The sequence below is a fragment of the Pseudopodoces humilis genome, chromosome 1 (genome assembly GCF_049639895.1).
Source record: "Pseudopodoces humilis isolate 2021_Gansu_Grassland_sample_001 chromosome 1, ASM4963989v1, whole genome shotgun sequence".
In the NCBI taxonomy this organism is placed as follows: domain Eukaryota; kingdom Metazoa; phylum Chordata; class Aves; order Passeriformes; family Paridae; genus Pseudopodoces; species Pseudopodoces humilis.
Window position 1 is genome coordinate 128,215,426 of NC_142200.1, and position 27,920 is coordinate 128,243,345.

At 41.9% G+C, this 27,920-nt stretch overlaps 2 protein-coding genes across 5 annotated transcripts; one reads left to right on the top strand and one right to left on the bottom strand.

Annotated features, from left to right (window-relative positions):
• Positions 1-43: 43 nt before the first annotated feature.
• LOC102099867 (guanine nucleotide-binding protein G(I)/G(S)/G(O) subunit gamma-11) lies at positions 44-3,666 on the bottom strand. Of its 3 annotated transcripts, none has more exons than XM_014248453.2 (3): positions 3,556-3,666; positions 3,320-3,423; positions 44-470 (listed from the first exon to the last, which is right to left on the bottom strand). In XM_014248453.2, the coding sequence occupies exons 2-3, from the start codon at positions 3,413-3,415 to the stop codon at positions 345-347; spliced, it is 222 nt and encodes a 73-aa protein (XP_014103928.1). In that variant the 5' UTR covers positions 3,416-3,423; positions 3,556-3,666; the 3' UTR covers positions 44-344. The 3 variants fall into 3 exon arrangements, with proteins under 3 accessions (XP_014103928.1, XP_087911702.1, XP_005518861.1); XM_088055576.1 differs by having other exon boundaries at positions 3,552-3,625; XM_005518804.3 differs by lacking the exon at positions 3,556-3,666 and having other exon boundaries at positions 3,320-3,529.
• A 3,167-nt stretch (positions 3,667-6,833) lies between these two features.
• On the top strand, positions 6,834-13,352 carry TFPI2 (tissue factor pathway inhibitor 2). Of its 2 annotated transcripts, none has more exons than XM_005518803.3 (5): positions 6,834-7,096; positions 7,186-7,365; positions 7,837-8,016; positions 9,204-9,377; positions 11,759-13,352. In XM_005518803.3, exons 1-5 carry the CDS (start codon positions 7,015-7,017, stop codon positions 11,857-11,859), a joined length of 717 nt encoding a protein of 238 aa, XP_005518860.2. In that variant the 5' UTR covers positions 6,834-7,014; the 3' UTR covers positions 11,860-13,352. The 2 variants fall into 2 exon arrangements, with proteins under 2 accessions (XP_005518860.2, XP_087911689.1); XM_088055563.1 differs by having other exon boundaries at positions 6,844-7,096; positions 11,756-13,352.
• Positions 13,353-27,920: the final 14,568 nt, after the last annotated feature.

Sequence of the window (27,920 nt, forward strand, 5' to 3'; positions counted from 1 at the left end):
TCCCGCTCCTCTCGGCCCCGCAGCAAGTCAGGCAGCTCTCGGGTTACGGGCAGGTTTTCTTTAATGCCAACGAACAGCCATGAAGCGACCGACAAGCGGGTGGCGAGCGGGCCCCGCACAGCGACAGGGGCCGGCGGGGCACAGCCGGCCCTGCCCAGCGGCCGGCGCGGGGCTCGGCAGCTTTCGCGCGGGGTTCTGTATTTTTGTAAGGAGAAACAGAAAATAAAAAGAAATTCGCTCCTGCGCTCATTCGACACGGGCCGGCGGCGGTGGGAATACGCTAGTGACTCCCTAGGGGTACGGGAGGAATGTCTGCTCCAGGGGCAGGCGCGGGGTCCCTTCTCCTAAGCGATGACACAGCCTCCCTTCTCCTTGAAGGGGTTCTTGTCCTCGGGAACCCCCTTCACCAGCGGGTCCTCTCCCGACCGCTCCTCGATGTAGTTCTTGATCTCTTCGGAGCATTTGGACACCTCGAGGGAAAGGACAGAAAAGTGGCTGCGTTAGGCCGTGGAAAGTGCTCATCAGAGGGGGAAATTACATTCTGTCAGTGAATTTAAATTCTCTCTCATTCACTTTCCCACCAAGCATAAGCACTAAGCACGTGCAAACTCAGCTTCCTTCCTCTGTTTTCACAGCCCGATATTGACAGAACATGTGAGTATCTCTGAGAATGTAAACGCCACTCCGAGCAGCAGTCGCTGCACAGTTAAGCCTGTGTTCATAATTAGCCAATCTAGTTTTATTAAGCTGCGGATCACACTCTTCCCTCAGCACCAGCGTGACTTCCGGCCAAGAGTTTCAGGGTTACTGACTTTCAATTCAGTTTCAAAGTATATAAATACTTTATGTGTTTTTCAGAAACAAAACATTCAGCAACGATTTTTTCGGTGGTAATCCAAATTCTTACTTTGCAGTTCTGCTATAGCAATGATGCACCTTGAATGAGAGTCTAACTAGGAAAGACAATTTATTTACTGTTTACCTGGAGTTATTTCTAAGAATGGCTAATAAAATAGCCTGTTGTGTTATGAGACCATACCACTTCCCATAGGATTCATACCAAACTAGCACTGATTCAGGTAAGCCTGCGTAGAACCCACACTTGGAGAAGTGTGTTTAGTTTCTGTTCACTGATACAGCAGCACATGTGGTAATGGTGTCTGTGCAGTCTGAGGGTGCACAAGTGAACATCTGGGGCTCCTGAGGTTCCTTGTGCACACACATCTTTTGCTCCCTGTGTCAGCAGAAACTGTCCCTAGATGCTCTAATACCTGCCATGCCTGAGGACACACTTCTGTTATGTCCCCACGTCCTCCCTTCCTACCCAAAGGCTCTGCAGTGTAGAATCAGATTCTGCTGTGCAGAATCAGCAGCAGGAACCAGCTGTTGGCCAGGCCACTAGATGATTAGTATTTCTAATTTAAGGCACCTTGCCTCCTCTGTTAATTATATTTTATTTCAAAATAAGACTACAACAAGAGAAATTTACCTGCTGTGTCACAGACAACAGAGCATGGCCTGTGCAAAATTAAGCTTTAACCTATCAGAAAGAACAGAGTTAACTCCCAATTAAACAGTGCACAAAGTAAGATCTAGCTGTCTTAGAGCAAAGAAGAAGCTGGATCTACAAATCCCATTACATATGCCTTGTTCTTCTCTACCTTGCAAACTTTTTTCATTCAAATTGGAGCACCTAACACCATAGTAAAGTTGCATGCCAAAGTATATGAAGGACCAGGGTTTGTTTTACTTCAGTCAGCACTTCCAGGATCACTTTCACTTATAAGAAAAAAAACCTGCTTAAATAAACATTTAGAAATTTTTATTCATTCCAAAGGACAGTTCCTTTTTATTCTGTAAAGTTGTTAGTGGGGGTCAAGAAAATTTTGGCTGACATTTTTATTTTGGTACCAACAGTAATTTGGTTTCTGCATTTCCCTATCCCTGTAACACCCATACAGGTACCAGGGGACTCTGGAAACTACAACACAGATTTCATTTTCACAGTGAAACTTCTGTTACAAAGCACTGGTAAAACTGAGCATGCTGTCTGTGCTTTACTACAGGAAAACTGAAAAATATCCATTTTCCTAAAGTGATCAGAGTTTTGGTTTATTTCAAAACTGTAGACAAGTATTTAAAATTATTATTATTTCAAAAACTTTACATCCTGCAGAGTGTATTTCAGTTGTCCAAGAATCCTCTGAGAGACAATATAGGTATCTACACCATCTGGATGTCCAGCCCCCCAATACTGCTGGAGCTTTAGACCATAGCTTAACATCTACAATCACCTAACTCACAACTAAAACATAACTCCAACATTCTTATTTTCTGGGCTAAAACCTAGACCTTCAAAAAAATCAACATGACTAATACTACTGATTCCCACATGTAAATGTATTTTTGGTCCTAGCTAGAAGTGGTTTTTAGGTGTAATTTGCTTCTGCTGGCATGCAGAATTAAAAAAAAAAAAAAAAAGAAAAGAAAAAAAAAGGAAAAAATAATATTAGTTTCATCGTGGAGCAAGATCAGTTCTGCACATCTCTCGTCTATAGAAAATGTACAAACCCATAAACTTTTAGGGGGAAAGTACTTGTGGGAAGGAACAATTAATGTAAATGTATAAATATTTCTATGGAACAAGGCTGGGTAGGTGACGGCTGGGCACGGGCGGTACTCTGGCTCCTGCTCTCCGCCCGGGCACTGCACAGCATGGGAAGCGGGGCGGGGACGCGGGCGGCCGAGACCCAGCTACGGGCCAGGGCAGGGCGGAGTGTCGTGACAGGGCGCCCCTGGCTTCTTTGGGGGGGACCATCCTCCCCTAGCACCCCAGAGCCTTCTGCCTACAGGAGCGGGGAGCAGAGCGCGACGTGCTCCTCCCTCGCCTGGCAAGGCTGCCCTGTGCCGGCCTTGGGCGCCAGGGACTCACGGGGAGGGGAAGTTAAGGGGTGCTAAATGCACCGGGAACAGCCCCGCGGGCAGGCCCGTGCCAGCCCCTCGGGGCGCTTTATCCCAGGGTGGTGCGCTCCTTGCCCCGGGCTCCGCAGTCACCCCCGGGAAGGAGCGGCGCTCCTCGGCGGTGTCAGCGCTGCTGTGCCAACAGCGCCGTCCCCGGCCCCGACCCAAAGCGGTGGCAGGACCCGTCGGTGCCAGCCGCGGCCGTCCCAAAACAGCCGGGGCTCTACGGAGCTCCACAGCCCCGCCGCCCCTGCCGCCGCCCGAGCCCCCGCACGGCCGCCCGGGGAGGAACGGGCTGCTCTCCGCTCCACACCCGGCCCCGCCGGGCGCCTTCGGGCCCCTCTCCGCGCCCGCTCACCGGCTGCCTTTCCAGCTTCACTTCTTTCCGGAGCTGCTCCACTTCCATTTTCAGTTTGTCCTTCTCGCTCAGGTCCTCGATGTTGATGGCTGGCATCGTTTACACTGCCGAAGCGCGCAGGGAATGAGGACAAAAGGTTACGTCTGGGTAGCGAGGGCGCCGGGGCCGGAGCCCCCGGGCGGTGGCGGGGCTGTGGGACGGCCGCCCCCGGCCCGCCCCCGGGCTCACTCACTCACACGCTGCCGGCCGAGGTGCCCCGCTGCTCGGCGGCGGCCGCTTTCTCTCCGGCGCTCCTGCACCCCTTCCCCACTCCGGCCTTTAAACCTGCAGGCTAATCCCCCCTAACCGGATTAGAGCCCGCCGCCCGGCCCGGCCCCGCTGCCGGGGCGTTGACACGGGCCCTGCCTGCACAGGGAGGTCCGGCCGTCCCAGCAGGAGCCGGGAGCTGGAAGACCCTCCTGTGCTGACCTCCCCGGTCTCACCCTCTACAACTTCAGTGCGGGACAAGAGCAGCGAGGTCGGCTGGGGCGTTTGGCCCAGCGGTGAGATCTTTCTCCCCACCACCTTCTCCGCATGCACCTCCTGGCCACAGAAATGACGCTCTGTGCCACCAGCATCCTTGGGCTGTGTGTTCTGCCCAGCGGCTAGGGCAGAAGCAGGTGGTGTGCATGGGTACATTCCTCAATATTTGTGCATTACAATTACAGATGAACTGGGCTAAGGTAGAGAGGGGAAGAAACCACTCCCATATAAAGTTCCCCTGCAGGTGGCCAGCCCATCAATGCCAGACATGGCAACTATTTGGTAGGTATGTCTGCAGAGCAGAATTGCAACTCTGCGTAAGAGGGTTATCGTGCCTGGCTTGCACTTTGGACACATGGCGTTATGAGATGTGTTGAGGTGGAGTACTCAATGTAAGGGAAGTGATGCATTCAGAAAATGCAAGAAGGAGTTAGGAAATTCTGTGGCGGCACAGAGTTAGAGGTCTAGATCCCAAATAGTGTTTTATGCTTTTAGGAACAGAGTGGTCCCTTCATGCATGTTTGTACAGCACCTATCATCTCTCATCCTAGCAGCTGCTTTCCTACAATAGCAATGGAAGCAGAATTCAGGACCCCTGAGACTGAACATAGCTACAGGCCATAAAAATGGGCTTGCAGTGCTTCTGTTATCTGCCACTTCAAATATCCTCAGAGCTAGTTAGCCTTCCCTCTATCCTCCTCTGTTTTTTCCCATTAAACACACTCCTTTCTCCTCCTCTCCCTACTCACCAGATGGAAGCAGCTGTCAGCAGCATGTACGATTTACATCTTCTCCAGCACTGCTACTATAGTGCTCTTGGGGTTTGTATTCATTTTACTTTAGCCTGTTCACTAAGGTCAGTTTCTCTTCCTCTCCCTATGGCTTCTATCTCCATCTCCCCAGCTGTTGATATGCACTTTCTACACCCCCATAACCTACACTGACAGCTGCATTCCTAAACCTCACCAGCTGCTGGTCTTGAGCCAGTCAAAAGAGGTGGAAGGAGCTGGCTGGCCAGAGCCTCAGAGGAGCCCAGGCTGTTGGTGGGAGCAGAAACATTATGGTTTGGAGAGGCAGAGAGCATGTGATGTGGTGGAGGTAGGTGTAGGGTGCAGGACAGAGCTCAAGGTGGGTTCTGTCACACCATTGACATGGTTAGGGTGGGAATAATTTGCTATCCATGGCTTTATAATGGAAAGCTTTCACTGACCTATCTGCTGACATGACTAGCTCTGCAGATGGCAGTCAGTCATGTACTTTCTACCACTCGCTGTGTTAACTTTTATTGTGGTTCCTATATTTTTACAGATATTTACCTGATCTAAGTTAAAGCAAAGGAACTGATGGATAGGTGGCTTTAACTCAGACTTTGATTTCTATGTGTCTGTGCACAGAGGAAATGGAAAATATTGAAAAAGCTGTTTGCATTACAGCATTCACTTTGCTGCTATTGTTTAAAGTGGTATTTAAATTCCTTTATTTGCAATTCAAAAAAAAATTGATGAAAATTAAAGGACATCAGTCTAGGACAACACATTAAATAACATCATATTAAAACCCCTTTAGTTTCCCAATATTAGAAAGATGACATTTTGCTTTCTTTTGGAAAAAGTATGTGGTTTTTTGTTTGCTGGTTCTTTTCTTCTGGAAAGACATAAGCTCTAATATAGCTGCTCTGCTTAATAAGCTGAACAAAATCCCTAAAAATGAGGACACCCATTTGTAACAGTTGTAGATATAAGAATTTAAAGCATGGCAGATATGTCCCATTGTGATGACTCGAGCTGCACCAAGGTTTATTTTCTTGTCATTAAAGCACCCACTTATCCTTTAGCTACTGGTGATCCTGAAAAAAGGAACAATTCTGAAAAAGGAGGGAAGGAGGTGCCCTTCATACCCTTTCAGAAGTTATGTAGGTGGGGTAGGGATTAAACTTGTTCCTTTCTTGCCTTTATGAAAAATAAAACTATGTCAGGAAACTAGGTTGTAATCCTCCACGACGTAAGCAAAGCAGAGAAGCTGTGGAGAGAAAGTCAGCTCAAATAATCAGGGTGATCTGAAGCGCCTCCTGCTTACAGCCTGTGTAGACTGTGGCTTGTTTCCTTCAGGCCACAGACATCCAGGGCCCTGTATTGAAACCCATCGAGGGCAGTGCCTGCTTGCAGGACTGCGGCCCAATGTCACTGTAAAGGGAGCAGAGAACAACAATAGGAGATCAGATTAGTTTGTTGTTATCTATGGAGAACATGCCTAATTTGCAGCCACTCTTATCTCTCTTACTATATTCAATCTGGGATAAACACTAATTAATGCAATGTGTCTAATAGATTAGAGAGGGAAAGTATGCTGTTATGTCTTACCCCGTTCTCCCACAGATCACACCCAATTGCCTGGTGGGGTTAAAATCTACAGAATAAATCAGGTCATGATATTTCCTGAAATCCATCTCTCTTTACACTCCATTCGGTCCCTCGGGTTTCCTCGGAGTCCAAGCCCTCTACAATGCCTCGATTTTCTCAAGTTTATCGGCGTTCTACACAAGGGAGGCAAAGTAATGCCGCGCGTTTGTCTCGGCGGCCCTCACTAAGCAGCCTCTGCACTGGATCAGGACCTGCAGCAGGATCAGCGTTTGATTTTCGGCGTCCCACCGCCCTCTATCCGGAGCTTCCGAATAGGGAGCGGCCTCGGGAGGGGGGGGGGGGGCGGGGGGGGGACGACGACTTGGGGAGAGAGAAGGGGGCTTTCTCTAAGTGACCTGTCCCGAATTTCGCCGTGATTTACAGGAAACGCTCTTTGAGCATCATCCCGTAATGTGAGTGGGGCGGGGGGTGGACCCCAGCCAGCTCTCCGCAGCCCCGGGGCGGAGGCCCGTGGGCCATGGGCGGCGCAGCCCTGCGGGGAGGCAGCTCCGGCGGCGCCCCCCGGCCGGCCCCCGCTGCTCCCCGCGGCGGGGCGGGGGCTGTCCGCGCCCCCGGACTCCCGCATCGCGCAGCCTTCCGCGCCCCGCTGACGGCCGGATCGGCGGCGACCTCCTGCCCCGCTGAATCAGACCTTCCCCTCCCACCACCTGCGCAAGGAGGCGGCCCGGGGAAGCCGCCTCGGTGCATATAAAGCGCTGCCGTCGGAGCGGGCAGCACCGCTCGCTCCCGGGACCCCGCTGCCAGCCGCCCGCCATGGCCCCCGGCCGCCGCCTGCCGCTGCCCGCGCTGCTGCTGCCGCTGGCCTGCGCCGCGCTGGCCCAGCGCCCCCTCACAGGTAGGAGCGGGCCCTCGGTGGGAGCCCGCGGGGCCGCGGCCGCCCCCGCCGCGCGGTGGCCTCAGCCCCGGTGTCTGGTGTCTCCGCAGAGAAGCAGCGCGCCTGCCTGCTGCCCCCCGACGACGGGCCCTGCCGCGCCCTGGTGCCGCGCTGGTACTACGATCGGCACACGCAGAGCTGCCAGGAGTTCGCCTACGGGGGCTGCTACGGCAACGCCAACAACTTCCTCACCTTCGACGACTGCGAGAAGAGCTGCTGGACCATCAAGAGTGAGTCCAGGGACCGGCAGTGCCCCGGAGGGCCGTGGAGTGGCAGGGGGCTGGAGGGGACACCGGGGAGGCTGCTTGGTTTTGCGGGAAGTTCTGCACCCACCCGATATATCACAGAGTCTTAGAATCATAGAGTTTTTTAGGTTGGAAAAGACCTTTAAGATGACTGAGCCCAACTGGTGACTCTCCTGCTTCTTGTGGCTTCTTGCTGATGTCAATTTTAGGCAGAAAATGCAGAGTGAGTTGACCCAGAGATGACGTATGGAATTAATCTATTAGTATTTTAAATATGATTTAGTATTGTGCTTACTCGCTAATCAGTGCATTGGATTCCTCCAGTAAAAAGCAGATGGGACAAACTGGGACTTGCCTGCAAGAGAAGTAATACTGTTTTGCCTACGCTACCATGTTATTCTGTATGCAAAGCATGAAGGGTTGGCTTTACAGAGGATGACATTTTTTTTCCTGCAGAGGTGCCCAAATTATGCCGGATGGAGGCTGATGGAGGACCTTGCAGGAGTTATCTAAGAAGATACGCCTTTAACTTGAGCTCGATGAAGTGTGAGGAATTCATCTATGGTGGCTGTTACGGAAATGGCAACAACTTCAGAGATTTGCAGTCTTGTGTGGACCACTGTCTGCCAGAAAAAAGTAATGGTTGTTCCAAATTTTTAATAAAATAGGTGTTTTGAAAGTGATATGAAGATGATACTTCATTTGATATTTTTGTCTGAATACCCATACAGTGGTATTTTTGAAGACTTGTGTAAAGCAGATGTTTATATTGTCCATTTAATTTGAATATGTTGTCTTAGCTGTTACTGGAAGAACATAAGTGCTGAGATCTTAAATACACCCACAGCTATACCCAACCAATTTCTTGATTTCTAGAGAGCTCTACAGGTGTATCTGAAGGGAAATAATAAGGTTGAAGATCTATGTTGAGGCAAATGTGTCAGAGATTGTGGTGGTCACATTCAGGGAAGTGGTAGTGTCATGTAAAGCAGGAGCACCTTTCTAAAATTCAGACCTGAGAGATGGTGGTAGGCAGCTCAGCTTCTGACAAAAGTGTTTTGCCTAATGTGATTCTTCACTGTCTCTTCATCTGAGCTTTAAGTAAGAATGGTGGTAATTATGAGCAGGTCACTATAACTAAGTTTTGACTTGAACACCAGATTAATATCCAGTTCAAGATAGGCTCTTTGAAGATATACCAGAATGTATAAAAGCAGTCACTGCCCTAGGCATTATTAGTGCTTGATGACATTTATTTGTGGCTGATGACAGATTGCCAGCATTTTCTTAGGTGAAAGCTGAATTATTTCTGTAGCACATACAAGGAGTTGATAAAGGGTCTGCAGCGGGAAAAACAAAATTTTGTTGAGGCAAAAAGAGGAAAGTTGTTGGATTTGTACTTTTTGCTGCAAGCAGAATTTGCTGGTAAAATCATAGCAAAGTTGTGCCTTTTTTTTCTCTGTAGAGGTTATTCCACTGAAATGATTGCTATATTCCTACATATATGGAATAAGATTATGTAAAAATCTTAGCTGTCATATGTATAGCACCACAGATGGGGAAGGCTGATGAATTTCACTTATGGGATATAATCCTGTTTCCTGGGATGACCAGTTGCTTTCTCAAATTTACAGCTCACAGGAATAAGATGCAGAAAGTCTCTGAAGTCATCGGTAATAGTGTCAATTCAAGGGGAAAAATAGCTGTTTAGACACAAAATTTATTGCAGGGTTAATTTTTTGAAGCCACATACAGAGATTACATTTTTGTAATTTTTCTCGCTCTCTTTTCTTTTTTTTCCCCTTTGTCCCTTTTTCCCCAAGCTGGCCCCTTGCTATGCTATAACCCAAAGGATGAAGGATTGTGTTCCTCTTCTGTGCCTCGCTATTACTATGACACCAAGACTAAATCATGTAAAGAGTTCAGATATACTGGCTGTGGTGGAAATGCCAACAACTTCGTCACTGAAATGGATTGCTACAATGTCTGTGGGAAAGGTAAGGGGTTTTTGTTGTTTTGGGGTTTTTTTATATTTTTTCAGTCACAAGCAGTTAAAGCAATCCACGTACCAGTAACAAGTGTTCATAGTGTTCTTTTACTCACCTTGGCTTGCTACAGAGGTATGTTTTTTGCATTTTGGACTCTTACATTTTCAAGGGCAGGGAAAATTGAAATGCAATGCTAAATCCTTCTGGCAAGATCAGTGTGATGTGAGGTGGCTACACCATATTTGAATGAAGTATAGAGAAGGGCACACAAAGACTAAGGATACTTTCTAGAGCCCACAAGGAATCAGTCTTTAAACTGTTCAGTATCTCCATGACTATTAATTAAGATATCCATTTATTCTGGATAGTTTTAAATAGGATTAAAGTCAGCTGTGAAATCAATTTACTTTTTTCCTTTTCATTTTCAGAATCCTACCTTAATTCCCTGTTGCCTACTCACATTTCTTATTCCCATTACTAAAGATTTCTGCCTCATCAGTTGTGCAGTGTCAGCTGTTTCTCTGGCTGTGAAACCTGGAATGATAATTGATTTTTCCTAATGCTTTTATTCAAACCAGCTCCTGGCTGTACTTGTAAATCAAAACACTTGTGTTTTTTTTTGCAGTCATATGTTCATACCAGCTATTGCAAGTTTTAATACTCTAGTTTAATTAATTTGATGTGAAAATAAATGAGATAGAGAAAAGCATAATTAATAAATAATAAGCAAAAGTATGTTGTTTCCCAGAACACTTAGGAAGCAGACATAGCACAGTATTTTTAAAAAATTGATACTAATGGGAAAAATATTTAAGGCTGTATCAAGTATGTACATGCCTTTGGGAAAAAGAAAAAACTAAAAAGTAGCTCTGTTTTAAACATGCATGTTTTGTCTGCACAAGGAACGAGTACTTCAATAGTTGTGTAGTCAGAAGCCTTATGTTGGGAGATGATTTTTCAGTTCTGGGCTGGAAATCCAGGACTGGGACAGGGATTGTACTCTGAGCACAGTCCTCAGAAATAAAAATATTGCCTGCCAGTTAGTCATGACAGTAATATTACTGTGGATGACAAGTCTGAGTGTCTCTTTCACAGTATTATGAGAGATTCTCTAATAGTATGTTAAGTTTATCTAAGATGCTTGTGATTATCTAATTTGCATCCATTACCACTTGTGAAGTGGTAGGGCCAGACTCCAGTGTAGAGTGTGCGGGGAGAGGAGGAAGGAAACTGCTTCTTCAGCGTCTCACCTCCACACTGCCCCTGCCCACGCCCAGCCAGATCCACCTGGGGATTCTCTCTTCCTCACCTTTTCTGTTGTTGTTGTTGTGGAAGAAAGAGGTGAGGAGATGCTGTCTGTCTTGTAACTAGAGCACCAGATAGCCACATGTAAAGTATCAGTTACAAGCTTTTTCATCAACTCATGGATTTCACAATTCAGTAAGGCTTGGTACAGCCAAAGACCAAAGTTAAGGGCATAATTAGTGCTAATTAATGTTGTGCTATGCATATTCATTTCTATAGCTTGGGAGTGCACAGCGGCATCAGGCAAATAATGCAGGCAACTTAAGCCACTCCTCCTCTCCTGCTTCCATTACTTCCTCTTCAGCATCTTTCCTGTTACCTCTTGGAGTCTAAAGTTGAATTCAGCTGACCTTCCCCATCCAAATATACATCCATTTGTTAAACTGATCTATGGTGTTTTGAGTGTAAAGGTTTGTGATTAATTTCATTTTTGAAAGTTTATATTGGAAAAGAAAGCAAATACATTTCAGTAAAAGAATTGGGAACTGGCCTCAGTGGCTCTGTGTGCTGGTAAATAGGTAGCAAGACAAAGTTTTCAGTCAAGATTGCAGAGTACTTGTTTTCTGAATTCATGCAGCCTTTGAAAGCAGGTCTGGAGTTAACTCTGTCTTGGGCAACTCTGCAGTTTCTGTGAGTTTTGTGAAGAAACTCAAATAATTTTATCTTTTTATCTCACAAGAACTGGCTGTATTTTAACCTTTGCCCCACTGTTCAGAGAAATGTAAGAATTGGTTGGGTTTTTTTTGTTTGTGTGTAGTTTTGTTTGGTTCGTATTTTTTGATAGAGGGAAGTGTATTTAGTTCCATTCTGCTGTCACTGCAGGACAGCTAGATAAGAAAAAGAAAAGAGGTTTGCTGCTCAGGAAAAGAGCAGCAAAGTAGGATTCCAGTGCCAGAGGTGAACACACTGGAGACCTTAAAGTGTGAGAATAGGGAATGCAGAACACATGTTAACAGTTTCTGGTATGTTATTATTGGACAACTGCTTGAACAGTATAACAAAACATGAAAGAAACCCAAACAATAACAAGTAGAAACAGTTTTGCCATTCAGTTTCCCTAACTGCTTCCTTTGTTTTGTTAGCAGGAAATCAGAAACTGAGAATCAACAAGCCAACAAATGTATCCCGCAGAAAAATAGTGAGAAAACTGATTAAAAAATCTCAGACGTATAACCCGAAGTCTTAAAGCTGATGTGCACTTGGCTGGTTGAAACACTTTTTGTCAATTTCACTTTCTTCTTTTGTAAGATATTTTTCACAAAGTTTTATACTGACATGGTTCTGTCTTTCAGAGCTGCTTTTTATGCAATTTACTTTTTTATAAGTGCATTTAATAGAAAAATGAACCTAAGTTTGGTTCTTCTCTGTTGTCTTTGCAATAATATTTTGGAAAGATTTGTTTTGATTTCCATGTTTTTATGGGGGGAATGTTACTACTGCCTTGGGAGACTATTTCAGATGTTTCAAATCAATTAAAATTTGAAAAATCAATTGTCTCTTATTATAGATAAGGAGAGTCCAACACTGAAAATGCACCATGGATTTCTAAAATTTTTTTTGCATCCTCTGCTTGCTAAAGAAAAGGAACTTTTTGCAAGTGTGTTCAGAGGTTTATTGCCCTGCCATTTATGTACTTTGGCCCTATCATTTAATAGATTGTCATTTACAGTTAATGTTCATAGCAAAAGCTTTCAGAAGCCTTCATAACAGTAAAAGTATAAATTTAAATGCATCTCACCCCACAGGACAGAATTTGGAATAGGAATGCCTTGATAAACACTCTGGCAAAGGCAATGAATAAGCTAGTTGAGTATTAAAATAAAAATGTAGCCATTATTTTTTCATGACATTTGAATTTTTTGCTAAGTTACTCCAGATCCTCATATGCCATTAATCAGCATAATTTTACTGATTTTAATGGAACTATGCTGATTATATCTCTGGAGGATCTTGATATTTGCGATAATGTAGTGGCTGTTGAAGCAGAGCAGCAGAAATTTCTGCAAATTTCATCTACAAAAGAGTAATCCCTCTTTCGAGGCATTTTTATATTTCTTATGGTAGGTTATGACTGTGGTGATACTTTTGCACATTCTTTTATATTTTGTATTTTAGTCCTGTCTGAATTTCAGTTAATTTTGCATACCACATTTTCTAAATTGACATTCATAAGTAATGTTAATAAAATGGTTTTTTGGGAAAAAAAAAAAAAAAGAGTTTGTTCTGTCATTATCCTGAGTTACATAGACCAATATGTGTAATGGAACCTATAATTTGTTAATTATGACTCTAACAGAGTTTAGTTGTCTCTTCAATCATTTCCTTACACAGAGGTCTTTATTTGAAGAAAGCCAATAAATTGCATTAATGTTATTCATCCCCAGCAGTTTTGTAGCTCAGCTGCCTCTGTCAAAAGAGCTGCACTCAGAGGAGGGGCTTAGTTTAGTTATTGTCTGCTGCTGGGTCTCCTGTTTGATGTTGCACTATCTGAATAGCTTTTGCGTGGGTAATAAGTTATTTGTTTGAAATTACATTGGCTTTCAGTTAGAATAATTGAGGTGTGTGCTTTAAATCTGTTTCAGAGTGGGAATACAGTGGGGAAACTAGTCAAGATCTTGTTTTCTTAGTGATGTTTCTCTCACCGTCAGATTTTTGATTAAAGCAGTTCTCTGTGCTTTCCATTGTCTTTCTATCATTCCATTTCTGGTTCTTGGTCTCAAAACTCCCTTTTTATTTTAATCATGTCTTGCTTAATGCAGATGAATGAGGACACTGTGGCAGACAATTGTGGGTAACTAGTGACACAGTTTTGAGTGCTTGTCCCATGCCAAACCTCTTGGTTACCAGCCTTCAAACAGAAAGGGGCCAGTATAAACTCTCTGGGGGAGCTAGGGCAGGTACCTGTGGGCATTGCCCATATCCCTTCCTGTTGGTTGTGAAGTTTGGCTGCGCTGTTCAGCGCAGAAGCCCAGAGTATCCTCTGAATATTTTTTTCATACCTAGCACTAACATTTAAGGCTGCGCTCTTTTCATGTTCTGACCATGGCTTATAAAAATCTAAGTCTGTTTAGGAAGTCAAAGTTCAATTTAAATACAGTTTATGACTGTAAAGGATGGCTGTCTTTTAACTGCAACACCATGGGGTATATAATATATATAATCTTTGGGATCATGGTTAAGAAATTACTATTACTCCTTATCTGTCTGTGTCTTTGATTTTCATACGAGTATCTTTGGATGGCATACAAAAGTGGACCTAGGATTTAAAAGGAGCCCTAAATCTGAGAGCAGCTCCACTCTAGTTTTTGATCTCAGAATTGAGACACATCATAACACGCCCTGAGTAACGCAATAACCTGCTCATGTCTTGGAAAAGATCCAAGAATTTGGCACTCTTCTGTTCATTCTAACTCAGAGGGCGCAGCAAGAGCTGTCCTGTTGGACCAGGGTGCTCCAGTGACCACTGCAGAACCCTGTGTAGTGCAGCTGCTCTAGAGGCGCTTCCTTTTCTTGTGTAAAAATATAATTTAAAGTCTAATGGGTTGCTGCTAAAGTGCTCAGTGAAAGATCACATCCCTTATCTACCTGGTATCATATAGAAATTTAATGTAACCCATGATTTTCACAGGGTTTCCTAGTGAGCAGCCTGTAGAGTATTTTGGAGGAGATAGGGCAGGGAAAGGAAGGGCTCATGGAAATTTTTTTCAGTTCCTCATTGAAGCTGCTACATAAATTGTACCATGTTTCCAGGTAAATGCCTTCATCTTGTTTTTTTTTTTTTTTTTGGTTTTTTTTTTTTTTTTTAGCTACAGAGATTTCCAACTGTCACTGTGTTGCTCTGCTTTGTGTTCTTAGGTTACTCTAATATCCCTTCACACTTGTCATCTAAAGCCTTTTATATGATTCATTACTTCCTTTTTCATTTTGCTGATGAAACAACACCGGCCCAAGGCTGGGCCAGCTGTTAGTGTTTTGCCATGTTGAAAATTAATGCAGCCCATACCATCCTACAAATTAACTTTTATTATAGTAGCCAGTGTCCAGCATCTGGTATTGTGTGTCACAGTGCAAATTTCTACTGCAGAGGAGGGAAGCAGTGATTATAATCAGTTGGGTTTGCATAGGTAAGCTGCCACTGAAACTCCTGACTAGTGATTTGCACAGGACAGTCATACCTGCCACTGAAAAGTAGTTGCTGGAATAAGCAGATTTGAATAAACTGCATTGCAGCATCACTGCTCTTTAACTTTCATTGTGACCCATAATTCCAGATAATTTCTTAGTGATATTTTGCAAAGAACTATATAAAAATGATAAGAAATTAAAATCTGCTCTGATTCTTCATCATTGTGCTGTGACAGTACTCAAGGATTTGCTTTGTAAGTTATTCCCAGAGTAGAAGATTGGCTTCATCTTTATATTTCAGTGGAACTTTAAATGTCATAAAGAGAAAAGAAAAAAAATCCATGTGGAAGCACATAATATTTTTATTGATAAGCTACATGATGGCAAGCAGAATTTCACCACATACCATTTTAAGTGATTTGACCCAATAAAGGGCTTTCTCACAATTCCATACTTTAGTAGCAAACTGACAATGAGTTCAGCTTGTGTGCCTGGAGTCAGATTCTGATTACCAGAAGCATTCCTGTTTCTCTGTCATTTCTCATCAGTTGAGGAGGCAGAAAACATGGAAATTTTTTTTAGAAAGAAGCATTTTATAGAAACAATGGGCCATGTTTAAAAAAAAAAATCCCTAAATTTGTGTCTGAGGTCAGAGGTGAGAGATTTTATCCTGAAGCTTGCAATCAGCCATATGACTGAGGGCAGCTGTTCTGATCCAGACAGAGACAAGAATTCTATTCTACCAGGGAAACACAGTCCAGCTATGACTGTATGCATCTGGACAAAGTGGGCTGTGGATGTGCCAGAATTATTATGCGTTTACTTCAGTGTTACTGAAAGCAAAATCTGCCTTATTATCTTTCTAGTAAGAAAGACTATCACTGGCAATAATAAACAGAGATATGTTTCTGTTGAAGTAAGCCTTGTTTTTCAGTGTCTGGTGGTCCTGTACAGTAATGTCTGTCATCTGAAAAATTACTTAATTGCTGAGGAGAAGGGGTGTTAATCATAGACTATATAGCCCAACAGCAGTTCTATTTAAAAAGTAATCTATGTAAACAAGAAGCATTAGCTACTGGTGTGATCCTGAGCTGTGATTTCCAAATAAATGCCAGAGAAATGAGTGTTCCCAGCTCATGTGTGAACTATTCATAAAAGAGAAATAGTTCAGGCAAGTTAAAGACTAATCTATGAAATGTAGAACATCTTATCTATTATGTGGGAATAAAAGAAGTCACTTTTAATGAAGGTTTCCTTTGTACTGGCAGTGCTGACCATAATTTCAGATGAGTATGGATAAAACTGGTGCCCTTCCAGACAAACTGGATTAGGTGCCCAACTGCTGTTGTGTGAAAGGTTTTAAATGCAATTGCAGCTCAAAGCACACTGCATCGTGTGACTTGGTGGGGCTAAACTTTGAGCTGGTGAGCATACAGGAATCTTAAGCCTTATTATTTCTCAGGCCAGATATTCATGAAAGGGCTTTATATATTAACTACAGGTTAAATGCTTTTACTGTATCGTCCAGTTGAATTACAATGGTTTTGCTCAGTGAGCTTTCTTGGAGGTAGGGCCCTACTCAGGAAATTTGCAGCAGCTTTCGTAAGATGGCAATGCCTGTTTACATTTTTTAAAGCTTAGAGTGAAATGCAGTAATAAAACTCATAATATCTAATAAATGCTTACGGACACTGTTGTCTATGAGATTTTTCCCCTGTGCGTGGGAAGCAAGATAAAGAGGATTATACTATTAGATTATACTAATAAAAGCTATTTAAAGAGTCAAGAGAGTAGAGGGTGAAAAATATACCACACAAGCAAATCAGAAAGAAGCTTTCCATCATTACAGTAATTTTCATCAGGTAAAATCTTGATTTTTACTGCTGTTGAAAAAGAACATTTCATAGAAATGCTTCCAGTAGAAAGTAGCACAACCACCCCCTTTTTTTTTTTCCCCTCTAAAAGTGTGAGGGAAGTCTAATGAGAAACACAGTGATGGCAAATGATATTTACTGCTCTCTCCTGGATCCAAGCTGCTGTGCTGGAGTGTAAGGTGCCTGTAGAATTTCTGCTGTGCCAGCCAGAGGGACTTTACCACGATTTCAACAAGAGCTGGAGTGAATCCAGAGACTTCAGTAACCTCCTTTAAGTGCAGAAAAATGATCTTGCATAGAGCAGCATTCCCCTGCAGCAGCACATGCATCTGCTTTACCTGAGATCTACTTCACCAGTGTTCATCGGTGGGTGCAAGCAAATAAAGGCTAAACAAAGTTTCCAGTCTTTATTTCAGTGCCCACAGAGTTGCTGGATGTGATTGCTTGATCTGGTGGGGCAACTAACTAACTGTTTTACTCCAGTACATCTTCAAATAGGATTAAAACTAAAACTGCTATGAAGACTATTCTAGAAAAACACTGGGAAATATCTGTTTTAATATTAAAGGCATTTCCTTGATTAGGTTTTATCAAGATTTGTTCCTTTCACCTTTGTAAAGACTTCTTTTAAAATCTAAGACAATATTCAGATAATCAGAGATCAGTTTATATAGAAGGAGGAATTTAGTATGGTTTAAATTCAACAGATAGTTTGGGTAGTCTTCTTTCCAATATATCATACATTAGTAGTATATGTATAAGTGCCCCTTTGGTACTGATAATTAAAATAAGTTCCTTAACTGGTTTCATACGGGCAATTTTGCATCCTTCTAATGTGAATTAACCTAAGCAATACTCAAACAGAACTGTACAGTATGAAATCACGTAAGTTCTAATGATCATAAAACTTTTTTTAATTTACAAACACTAAAAAGTAAATGGGTCACTGAAGTAGTGCTCACCTCATTTTTGTTTTCCAGTTTTCTATTTTTTTTTATTTAATATGAGACAAAAAAGATTACAGACTGTACTCTGAGGTAATGCAGATTTTTCTGCATTCAATTAAATTCAAGCTGCTCTTGAACTCTAGACATACAGTAAATAAGCTCTTTGAAAAACTATTGCAATAGAGCTGACAGAGAATTATCCAACTCTTTATTGCCTCATTTTTGTATAGACACCCGCAGTTTTTCTGTCCCAAACAGAAAGAATTATGTTTTTAAATATGACAGTGAGCATCCAGTAGCATTTAAATTTGAGGTTTTATTTTTTCTCAGTTTTGAGAAATCTGGTTTCTCAAAATAGCTTTCTGATTTCATCCCATGAAGTGTTTGGGAGGAGCGTGCCAACTCTCATCTGCAGAGGGTGAGGCTCCAGATCTCAGAGCCTCAAAATGCCTTCAAAATATTTACTGCTGAAACCCTCAGCTCTGTGAAGAAGCCACTGACAAAGAGTTCAAATTGCTTTCTGGAGAGAAAAGAGCTAGGACATACCTTAAGCACTTCAGAAAGGTAAATCAGAGGAAAATAAAATAGTCCCAGCTCTTGCATGCTCCTTCCTAATCAAAAGAGACATTTTTGCAAGTTGTGCAGCAATGATCATTCCTTGGCTAAGGAATCCTGGGCTGGAAGGAGGAGGGGAGAGGCTTTTTTGACTCACTGCACTTTCCTCTGCTTTGCTCTCTTGAGCAGCCTCTGTCTGCACCATGTTCTTGAAAAAGCCAGGAATTACAAGTCCTGAGCATGTCCTCTGTGCTTGTTAGCCAGATGCTCTGAGCTCCTTTCACTGCAAATTTTCCCATGAGTGTGAGTGACTGTCTCAAGTGAAGAGTAACGTAATGCTGGAAATGCAAATAAGTTTTCTGAGGAGAGCACAGAAAAACTAAGGATACAACTGAGTCCATCCACCCTTCTGGGCACCCAGGGTATTTAGGATTGCCATTACCTGGGGAAATCCCTATTCCCAGTGCAAGTTACAGCCTGTGCTGGAAGTATGAGTTTAATTTGGGGAGAACAAATCTGTCCCAGTGCTGTGCAGAGCTAGGGGAGCTCACTGCCAGGAGCATGAGCTGAGAGGTACAGAGCAAGAGGAGCAGGGCCTGAGGAGGGACACAGCCCTGGTGCATCACTTGGAATGGGGATGGGGAAGTGGCTATGGGGAGAGGGACAGCAGGAGTGAGCAGGGGGCTCCCACCACATGACCAGGCCTGCTGGGATGCTGAGGCTGGTGACAGAGCCCTCCTTCCCTGCCCCTTCTAGCAAATCCATAGCCCTGTCTATTCTCTAGAGTATGCTCTGTGAGAAAAGCTGCATATTTTATTCCAAGGAACAATGTTGATTTATATTCTTTGAGTGCTGCATTGTAAACTTGTTGGTCATGTGGTCATATTGCAGCACTATCACACACTAGCTAATGTACAAAAAGCAAAAGAGATTAAAAAATCAGCTGTCTGGACTCTCAGGTGGGAGCATAGGGTATTAATTGAGTTTTGAAATGCATCACTGTACTTGGCAACAGCCTAAAAGTTAGTGCTTTTCACCATCAGACAACTGAAAACATAAAATAATGACAATGTTGTTTTCCAGCCAATGCAATGAATCTCAGCAGCAGTGAGAGCTCTATTAAAACACACTAAAGCATGACTTTGAGATTTTTGGAACTGGTGGATGACTGTGACAGCTTTCTCTATTTTATTGCTTTCAAACAAAGCAGGTGTGAAGAGAAATGGCGATGCATAACTAAATCCATACCTAGCAGTGGCGTGGGTTATTGGTACCGTTCAATCACTATGGTTTGATAATGTCTCTTTCAGACGGTTGCATAGTCATGCTCTGAAACATAATTAGGACTCAGTCTTCCTGTGCGTAATTTCTGCTAAGTTTCCATTCAGCAGTTAGTCAATATTCAAGAAAAATGGTTGTTTTCCTAATCAGCAAGTATGGGACTCTGCCTTGACTCAGTGCATGACCTTATGGGATATGTTTGGGGTCTACAATGTCCCCTTTACTTGTAACACAGATTTTGCAGTCTGTACTTTGGTCTCTTACATTTCTTTAGTTTTAGTAAGAAGAAAGAAGAAGAAGAAAAAGAAGATTTAGAGGATTTAGAAGAAACATGGAAAGGAGGTTGTTGGTGAAGGAACTGCACAATCCTGTATCTGCACAGAGTGTTTGTATAGCTGAAGGTGAAAACAGAAGGGATCAAGAAACAAAGATTGCATTTGCAAATGTTTGATTTGTGCAATTTTAATAAGTGCATAGCTTTCTAACCCCTATTGATATAGTTCTTAAGAATTTTCCAGAAGCTTTTAAAACAATGTCTAGGGTACCTTATCTCTGTCCTTGGACATTTATATCTATCTTTATTTATTAAGGTAAATACCTTTGAAAATCTGGCTCCACCTCTCATTTTCAAAGTGGTTGAAGACTATGTGGTTTACAGTTCACGCTAAATGTCCTGCTCAGAACACCACAACTTGGCATTGCTGAAAATAAGACTCTTTCTTTTCTTGTGTGCTGAGGGCAAGGATCTCACCATGCAGTGTTCAGCAGGCTGGATCACCACGAAAAGCATGTGCATAATTCTACCTATTAGGTGGGCAGTTTTTTTAGAATGGGAAAGCTGAAAAACAGGAAAATTAGTGAAAAGTGCACCTATAAATGGCTGACTTGGTGAATTAGCCAGAGGTGAGTGGCCAGAAATGGTCAGAGGCTGCGCCAGATCCCAGTCTCTGCTCCCTTCTCCTTCTGAATGTAAATTTTGGGGCTGTGAATTTTGCAGTATTAGGAGTTGCCAAAATTTAATTGATTTGAATAAAGAAAAAAAAATATAAATTTCATAAATGCTGCAGTATGAGAAAGCATCAAAATGTGAGCCACTCCTGTTTTCAGAGTTGCAAACCAGAAACCTGTCTGACATTTTGTGCAATCAAAACCACACCCTTTTCCATTCAGCTTTGATTTCTTAACAAGAAAACTCCCGTGTCATTCCCTCTTTCCGTGGTTGCTGGTACTATCTACAGTTTCAGATAACATAAATGAAAACTTGCTGTGCCAAAGATGGCAGTGATTATAATAACATTTTTTTTAACACAGTTATCATTTTCACATTTCTATTTTTATGTGTTTTTGAGTTCTGAAGTGAATCATACATGGAAAAAAAATAAAACACTTTATATTAAATCTGTCTCAGAATGCCAAGAAAAAACATCTACCGCACCCTGTGATTAATTCATTAATCCATCTTTCAAAACAAGCAATCTAATTAGCTTGCAAACAAGAACATGACACACACGTGGCTCTTCAAACAGTGTTGACGTACTGAATAGTTTGGATTCCTGCAATACACAGCCTTTCACTTGCTACTTCCAGTTCCAGTACGACCCAAGACCAGAATATTTTTGATCTCAAAATTTACTTGATGCACAGTATGGAATGAGCTTGTGTTCTGAGGCTGGGACACAAAGAACAGATTCTTTGAAGAAAGTTGAAATTTCAAGTGCATCTAAGTGGCAGTCCTGAGCTGATCAGAATTGACTAAAAAAATATGCAGATGTGAGAAGGTCTGAGTGCTATTGATTGGCCTCTTCATGAGAACTGAACACTGATAGCTCATGCTATAGATATGTATTTGCATACATGAAAGAGAAGGTGAGTTGATGGGGGCAGACTGTGAAGATTGCAAGGACAGATAGGTTTGTCAGCTCAGTTAAGGGAGCTATGCCGCATCTGGAGGCTTTATGGTGCTCTATAAATTAAGGGTGATAGTTTCAGGGGGGAAGGTGGGACTGAAGGTGAATTTCATATGTACCTCTCATGCAATTAAAGGGCAATCCAGAAAACCTACTGAATAAACTATTACTATTCTATTCATACTGATACAATTACCTTTAAATATTTCTGAAAGATCAACCAGAATAAACAAGCTGGTTTTAATCTCTTAATTTTTGTCCTTAAATAGTGTTTTTTTTACTCTCCATGTTTATGTCTGACTCTGCTGCTACATCACTAAATCTCAGAAATGGGACTGAGATGAGCATGTGGTAACCTTGAAGGTCTCTTCCATGGCACCTGCATTATCAGTCCTTTCAGCTCATGGAGGTATTGCTGCACTGGATTAGTCCCTGTCATCAACAAACACGGCTACTCATACTGACTTCTTGAATGTCTGCTAACGTTTCTGGCATAGACTGCAATATAACTGGAAATATATGTATTTTTTGATGTTCAACACAAAAGAGAGAATTAAGTTGCTAGGTATATTGCTCAAGATTTTGTTTATTTTGGAAATAAATAAGGAACACAATCAGTTTCTAAGACTTAAATTCTCCCAATGACGGCTGAAAAAAGAGGAAAGCTATAATCCTACAACAAAGACAAGGAAGATGAAGGATCTATCACATTTACCCATGGCTGGCAAGATGTCTTCTGTCACACCTAATGTTTGGTTAGTGGCTGGGATGGGTGAGGAGTAATGTGGGAAAACACACATACACCTTATGTGTTGTGAAATGATTCTTGCGCTGGTTCCCTGCACCAGCTGAATCAGAAAGCTCTCATGGGATGGTCTTGTAGCAGGTTATGGGAAAGGCCAGAGATTTGGGGTCATGAAGATCCAGTCAGGCTAGTAAAACAGCAGGGAGGTTCACAAATACATTGATGGTTGAGAATGACCAATATATGAGTAAACCATGAACTGATGGAATTTCTCCTATAGAAGCCACACAGTAAGGAACTGGTTTGGAAGCAATCAGAGAACTCAGTATGTGTAAAATTCAGGCCTGGTAAGCACTGCTGCTTGTTATAACCCCAAATTTCTGTCCTTTGGGTAATCTCTAAGTTCCAAATATTTTCTTTTACTGCTGGTCTGGAACAAAAATAAAAGTATAAATATCAAGCTTTAATGAAATATTGTTTTTATAAGATTGAAATTCCTCTCAAATGTATCATTTTTAGTAAAAGAAGTACAAAAGTAGTCAAGTCTAACCAAAAAGTCCTTCACGTAAATAAACAAAATGCTTTGCTCCTTTCTGCCCTATAAAATGTGTGGAGAAGTGTGTTCTCACTAAACAGCCAGTCTCACATATCACATAATGATATCATATCACATAATGATATTACTTAACACAAAGTTTGTTTCTTTTGTAATGCTTTGACAAATCCAAGTCAAAGATTTTATATATGCCCTGCATGTATATAATTTTCATATCAATGAGAAGTTTTGGAAGCCTGGTAGATGAAAAGCGGGTATGTTCAATTGACGAAGAAATACAGGCAAACCTCAGTGTTATATCTTCTGAAGAACTGCAAGGCCTGGCTGTCCTTTCAGGACGCTTGTACATTCACCATGAACATTTATCAGAGATGCTTAATCTACAGAGAGGTGCCCTTTCTCTGAGGCATTTGGGCTAAAGCTGAGTGGGTAAGTGAACATAAAGAAAGTGTTTCAGCTTCTGCAGCTGCCCAGATCCCTGCAGAACCATATCATCCATCTCAGTGTTGCAACCCCAGGGCTTTCAGCCTGGAGATACCAGCCCAGTCTCAGCCTTGCATGAAAGCCCCAAGGCTGCTGTTGGCCTGCATGACTTTAAAAATATTGTGGAGCTGCATTTTCTTGGTGCTGCACACGAGCTAGGAAATTAACAGGGAAACAGGGACATCTTTGTACCCAGCACATGGCTAAGCCTCAAGGCACAGTCTCCCAGGTTATACATTGCCAGCTCTACTCACAACCCTGAGTGCTGCCTTGTGGATGAGGGAGGTCCCTTCATGATTGTCATGCAGAGCAGGAAAGAGAAGTCATGTCCTGTACTACAGTCAGATATTTCACAAAATTAGTGAAAATTGCTTGCAAGTTGGATCATAAAGGACCCAGCTGATTTGCCTAACACAGGACAGAAAGACTGGGATAGCAGGAAAACTTCATTTTGTGTAATTCTGGTACCTAATGCCAGGAAAACCGGCTCTCAGATAGGCAGCTGGTTTTAGCACTAATACCATCATGTACAGCCAGACAAGCAGCAGCACAAGCAAGGCAAGGCTGGGCCGTCTGCAAAAAGAAAGATGGGCATACTTTTAGTATGTTTAGCCAAATGTTTTATATGTCAATGCAAATTTATTTTATATTTTGTTTTCTTCTTACGTAAAATTTTTCTGTTCCACATTAAATATTTGGATTCTTTCTCTTTAAACACCAAGGTTTGAAATCTAGTATAATGGAAAGCAAAGTTACGTCAGCAATATTCGACATAGGCAGACACCAGTGGGATTCTTCTCACACATTGACCTATTTCTGTATCTCAAAAATGTTTTGAAAAATAAAATCTCAACAACTTTTTACAAGCTGCACAAACAGCCATGCTATTTTCCAACGTTAGATCTGATCAGCAGTTTATCTTGTTGCACAATACTGCTCTTTTTTACTTAGAGGAACAGCTTATTTAATGTTCTATAGAAGACCTGGTCCCTAAAATTTGTCATCTAAAAGATGGATGAATAGAGCACAAATTATACTGAAAAATGTAGGAGCATATACTTTAATTCCCTTGTATTCATTTCCTAATCACATAAAGTGTTTCTAGAAAGCTAAATGTGGGTAATAGGCTATTCCTGCTAAGTCATGATCTTAGGACTAAGCATTTATTTTTTCAAACTCAGGTTCATTATCATACCGTAGCATGAAAGAAGTTACTATCTCCCATTTAGTTTACTACATAAAATACAGTCTAGTTAGAGGTATTTGGAAGAAACATAGATGTTTCCCTCACTTCTGAAATCACATTTTCCTCTGAAGGTAAAACAGAAAGATTGGTTTACAGAGTGTTTGCAGTTAGCTGTTATTATGCACTGCTGGTTTTATAGCCCACTACTTTATGATCTGTAAAACTAACCCAGAAGCATCCCACATGTTCTTATTAGCCAAAAATATCTCTCCAGTCTTTTTAGAGGCAATACTCTTACTGAAATTCTTAGGAATGCCATAGAATTTGGGTTTAAAACATTCTTAGCTAATTTGATACTTCCATTTGCTTAATCAGTTTTAATTTTGGGCATGCCCTGTTGCAACCAAATATGATGACAGCATCTTTCAGAAAACAATACTAGCTTTGGTCCACTAGTTTGCTTGCCTAAAATTTTGCTCTGCTCTCTTTTACCCCTTGTAACTCAGCTTTTTTTTACTGCCTTTTACTATTGATAAAGAGTACTTTACAATTCTTCCCATACATTTGGTAAAATAAATGAAAACCAGTTAGCAATGACAATTAAACCAGGAAATGTTCTTAAAAAAATAACAACCAGGAAAAATGCTAAAGCAACTCTTTTGTTACCATAACAAGAATTTCTTTCTAAGTCTGAAAAGTCCTTTGAATTGTCCGGAGGAGTGTACATTTTCTTTTTTTTATTCCTCTCAAAAAAGGTATCATGTGCAGTCTCAATAAACACAAGATTTCTGTCTGTAAAATCATTACTGCCTGGAATTGTTTCTGAGAAAACATTTTCATGGTTCAGAAGGGGGATAAACTGACTTTAAAAGATTGATGTCCATCAGCCTTCCCAGCCCCTGCTGTCACAGTGGTGTGAAGCTCAGCCCTTGTGGCACCATTCCTTTCACAGTGGTGTAGCAGCAGACTGGGCTGAGTAAGTGATCACCTTGTGTGTTGGTAGAAACAAGGTTTGGATCATGCTGGGCTGGATTTGGCCAGAGAAGTCATGTGGCATTGCAGGACAACTACACAATCTGAATTTCCACATTACCCTGTCCCCCATGTAATTCCTCTTTTTATCCCACTCTGGTTCCAGGCCACACAGAGCTGACATACCCCACAGTGAAGTGAGATTCATTTCACTAATTACTGGAAAACAGAATGGGAAGTTATACTCAGTAAGGTTGACTAAGAAGTTTTTTTAAAATAAAAAATATAACTCAATTTTAAAATCAGTAAAAAATTAGATTTATATCATTACAAGCAGAGATGATTCTCCAGAAATACTGAACTGCTTCAAAGTGCAAATTGTCTCATCTTTCAGGAAAGCCAGTTTTCTGTGAGATCCAACCTGCACATTATAACACAGCAAGAAACAAAAATCAAGCCCAAATTCACTGAGTCCTGAGGAACAGCAGCTTGAAAATGGGGATCAAAAAGGCAAGATTCTAATTATATCAGGGCAGAATATTTTCCTCTTCTTCTTCTAGCCTGTTAGAAATACCAAGGGGTTTATCTTCAGAGCTCCCAGAGCCTTTGAGGTTATTTTTGTCCAGACAAATTAAATTCCTCTTTTATTTGTCTCATATGCAGGTAATCTGAAGAAATAAATATTTCATAACCATGAAAATTTACCAAGAGCCTTGATCATGACCTGTTAATACCATGTAGTGAGTGACTAATTTTGCCTGTAATTTGGCAGGGCACAGCATTTTTAGGCTGTAATGCATCACCCAACAAGGCTTAGTTACTTTAAAATCACAGCCCAGTGTCTGACAGGTGACATCGACTGCTGTCACAATATTGCTGTGAAAAGAACTTTGTCAGCTACAAATTAGCACTGGTCAGCTGGATGGGCCACCTGAAAACCTGTGTCATATCCTTAGTGAAATAGTAGTAGTGATCCCCTTTTTTAGCAAATTTTCTAATTTCATTGCCATCTTTTACATAGGAGCTGCTTTTCTGCTGATGAGGAAATTAGTGACTGAGTGGCTTAATAATGCAAGGAACTGTTCAACTGTTTTGAACCATTTTGATTTCTTTTGAATTGAATAAATACCTATAATATCACTAGAGTTTCTGCCTGAGTCTTCTCCCAGATGTAAACTACATTTTCTTTGTTTCATGCAGCATTGACTTTCTGAGCAACTGCATTGAGTATTTCAAGGAATCCCCCAAAGATGGAAAGGTAACAGGACATTCCCTTGGTCCCTTTTCACTTCAATCTCTTGAATGTTTGTTTTGAATGAAGTAAAAGGAAAGAGAAGGAAATGTTTTGTTAGAGTAAGCTAAAACTTTTTTATCTAATTTTGTCTGTAAATATCCCACCTGAAGATATTCTGCCAAGTGTGTGCCTGTTCAATGAAAAGTCTGCCTAGATACAGGGTCACTAATGGAGAAAATGAGAGGATAGGAAGAATATCAGGTTAGAAAGGAACAGTGAATGATTGGGAGGACACAAGAGAGCAGACACTGCTCTGGCTTATGCCATTTCACCATGAGTACTATGAACATGACATTTGCTTAGAGGTATTAGCTGCAACTCTGTGCATGCTACTTCAATCTCACTTTTATCTGTAGCATTAAGCCCCAGATCTCATTGTTGTACTGAACAGATAAATAAACATTTATAAGGATATTCTACCTGAACTAATAGAAAACATAATTTCAAGCTGAAAAAAGGCCACATAAAGCTCAAGACAAAAAAGAATTATTTCTGGTTGCAGGGCCTTGTGACAGGCTGACATACAGAACCCTGTGTGAGTCTTGCCTTTCAGTGTCACCATCAGATTCCTGATCCTCAGGAAAAAAAAATCTGGGAACATTTAGAAGCTGATTTAGATAGTTTCTAGAGAGATGACAAAAACACTTTATGGCCATGGGCCAAGCAAGTGTTGGAGCACTCTTGGTTGTTGCTGCTGTGGGAGTCTACATGTCCCAGCCTCCTGCCAGGAGTCGGTGCCAATACCATGATGTATGCTTGTCTGGGTGCCAGCAGAAGCTTAGAAGTGTCCAGGAAACATTCAGCTATGTTCAAAATCCTCATTATTAGCTGAAGATGATTCACCAAAAGAAAAAATAAGCTCAAGCATACTTATTCAGCCTCATCATAGTTGAAATGCAGAAACCCATAACGTCCAATGGCTTTCTTAAGGCCCCTAAATTGTACATGGGGAAGGTTTACTGACAGCAAGTTGTATCTATCATAGCCAACACTTAAGGTAGCCAGTAAAAAGCAGTCTTCAAGTGCATCAGTGGGACACAATTCAGTCTTAGCAGAGTACTGGCCTGTCATTCTGGCAAGGAATCCCCCAGTAGGGTCTGCCCTTTCAGGGGAGTTTGTGCTAAATAATGTTCCTACTGTTTTAGCCATCAGCTCAGTGGTTACAGACCTTGCATAGATGTGAAGACCCAGAGTCAGTTCTTTCCTCTGCTAAGATATTATAAATCCACACATTCCTCTTGAACACTCTAGCCTCACAATACAGCCTATCTCTTCCAATCTTCCTTGTTGAAATTATTCAATAATTCATTGAAAGAGAAGGA

What these genes read in the sequence shown, in the direction of transcription:
- TFPI2 (XM_088055563.1), top strand. Translation starts at nt 7,015, where the DNA reads ATGGCCCCCGGCCGCCGCCTGCCGCTGCCCGCGCTGCTGCTGCCGCTG. An exon ending in GAGCTGCTGGACCATCAAGA is followed by an intron (nt 7,366 to 7,836) that starts GTGAGTCCAGGG and finishes TTTTTCCTGCAG; the next exon opens with AGGTGCCCAAATTATGCCGG. An exon ending in CCACTGTCTGCCAGAAAAAA is followed by an intron (nt 8,017 to 9,203) that starts GTAATGGTTGTT and finishes TTTTTCCCCAAG; the next exon opens with CTGGCCCCTTGCTATGCTAT.
- LOC102099867 (XM_014248453.2), bottom strand. Translation starts at nt 3,415, where the DNA reads ATGCCAGCCATCAACATCGAGGACCTGAGCGAGAAGGACAAACTGAAA. An exon ending in TGAAGCTGGAAAGGCAGCCG is followed by an intron (nt 471 to 3,319) that starts GTGAGCGGGCGC and finishes CTTTCCCTCGAG; the next exon opens with GTGTCCAAATGCTCCGAAGA.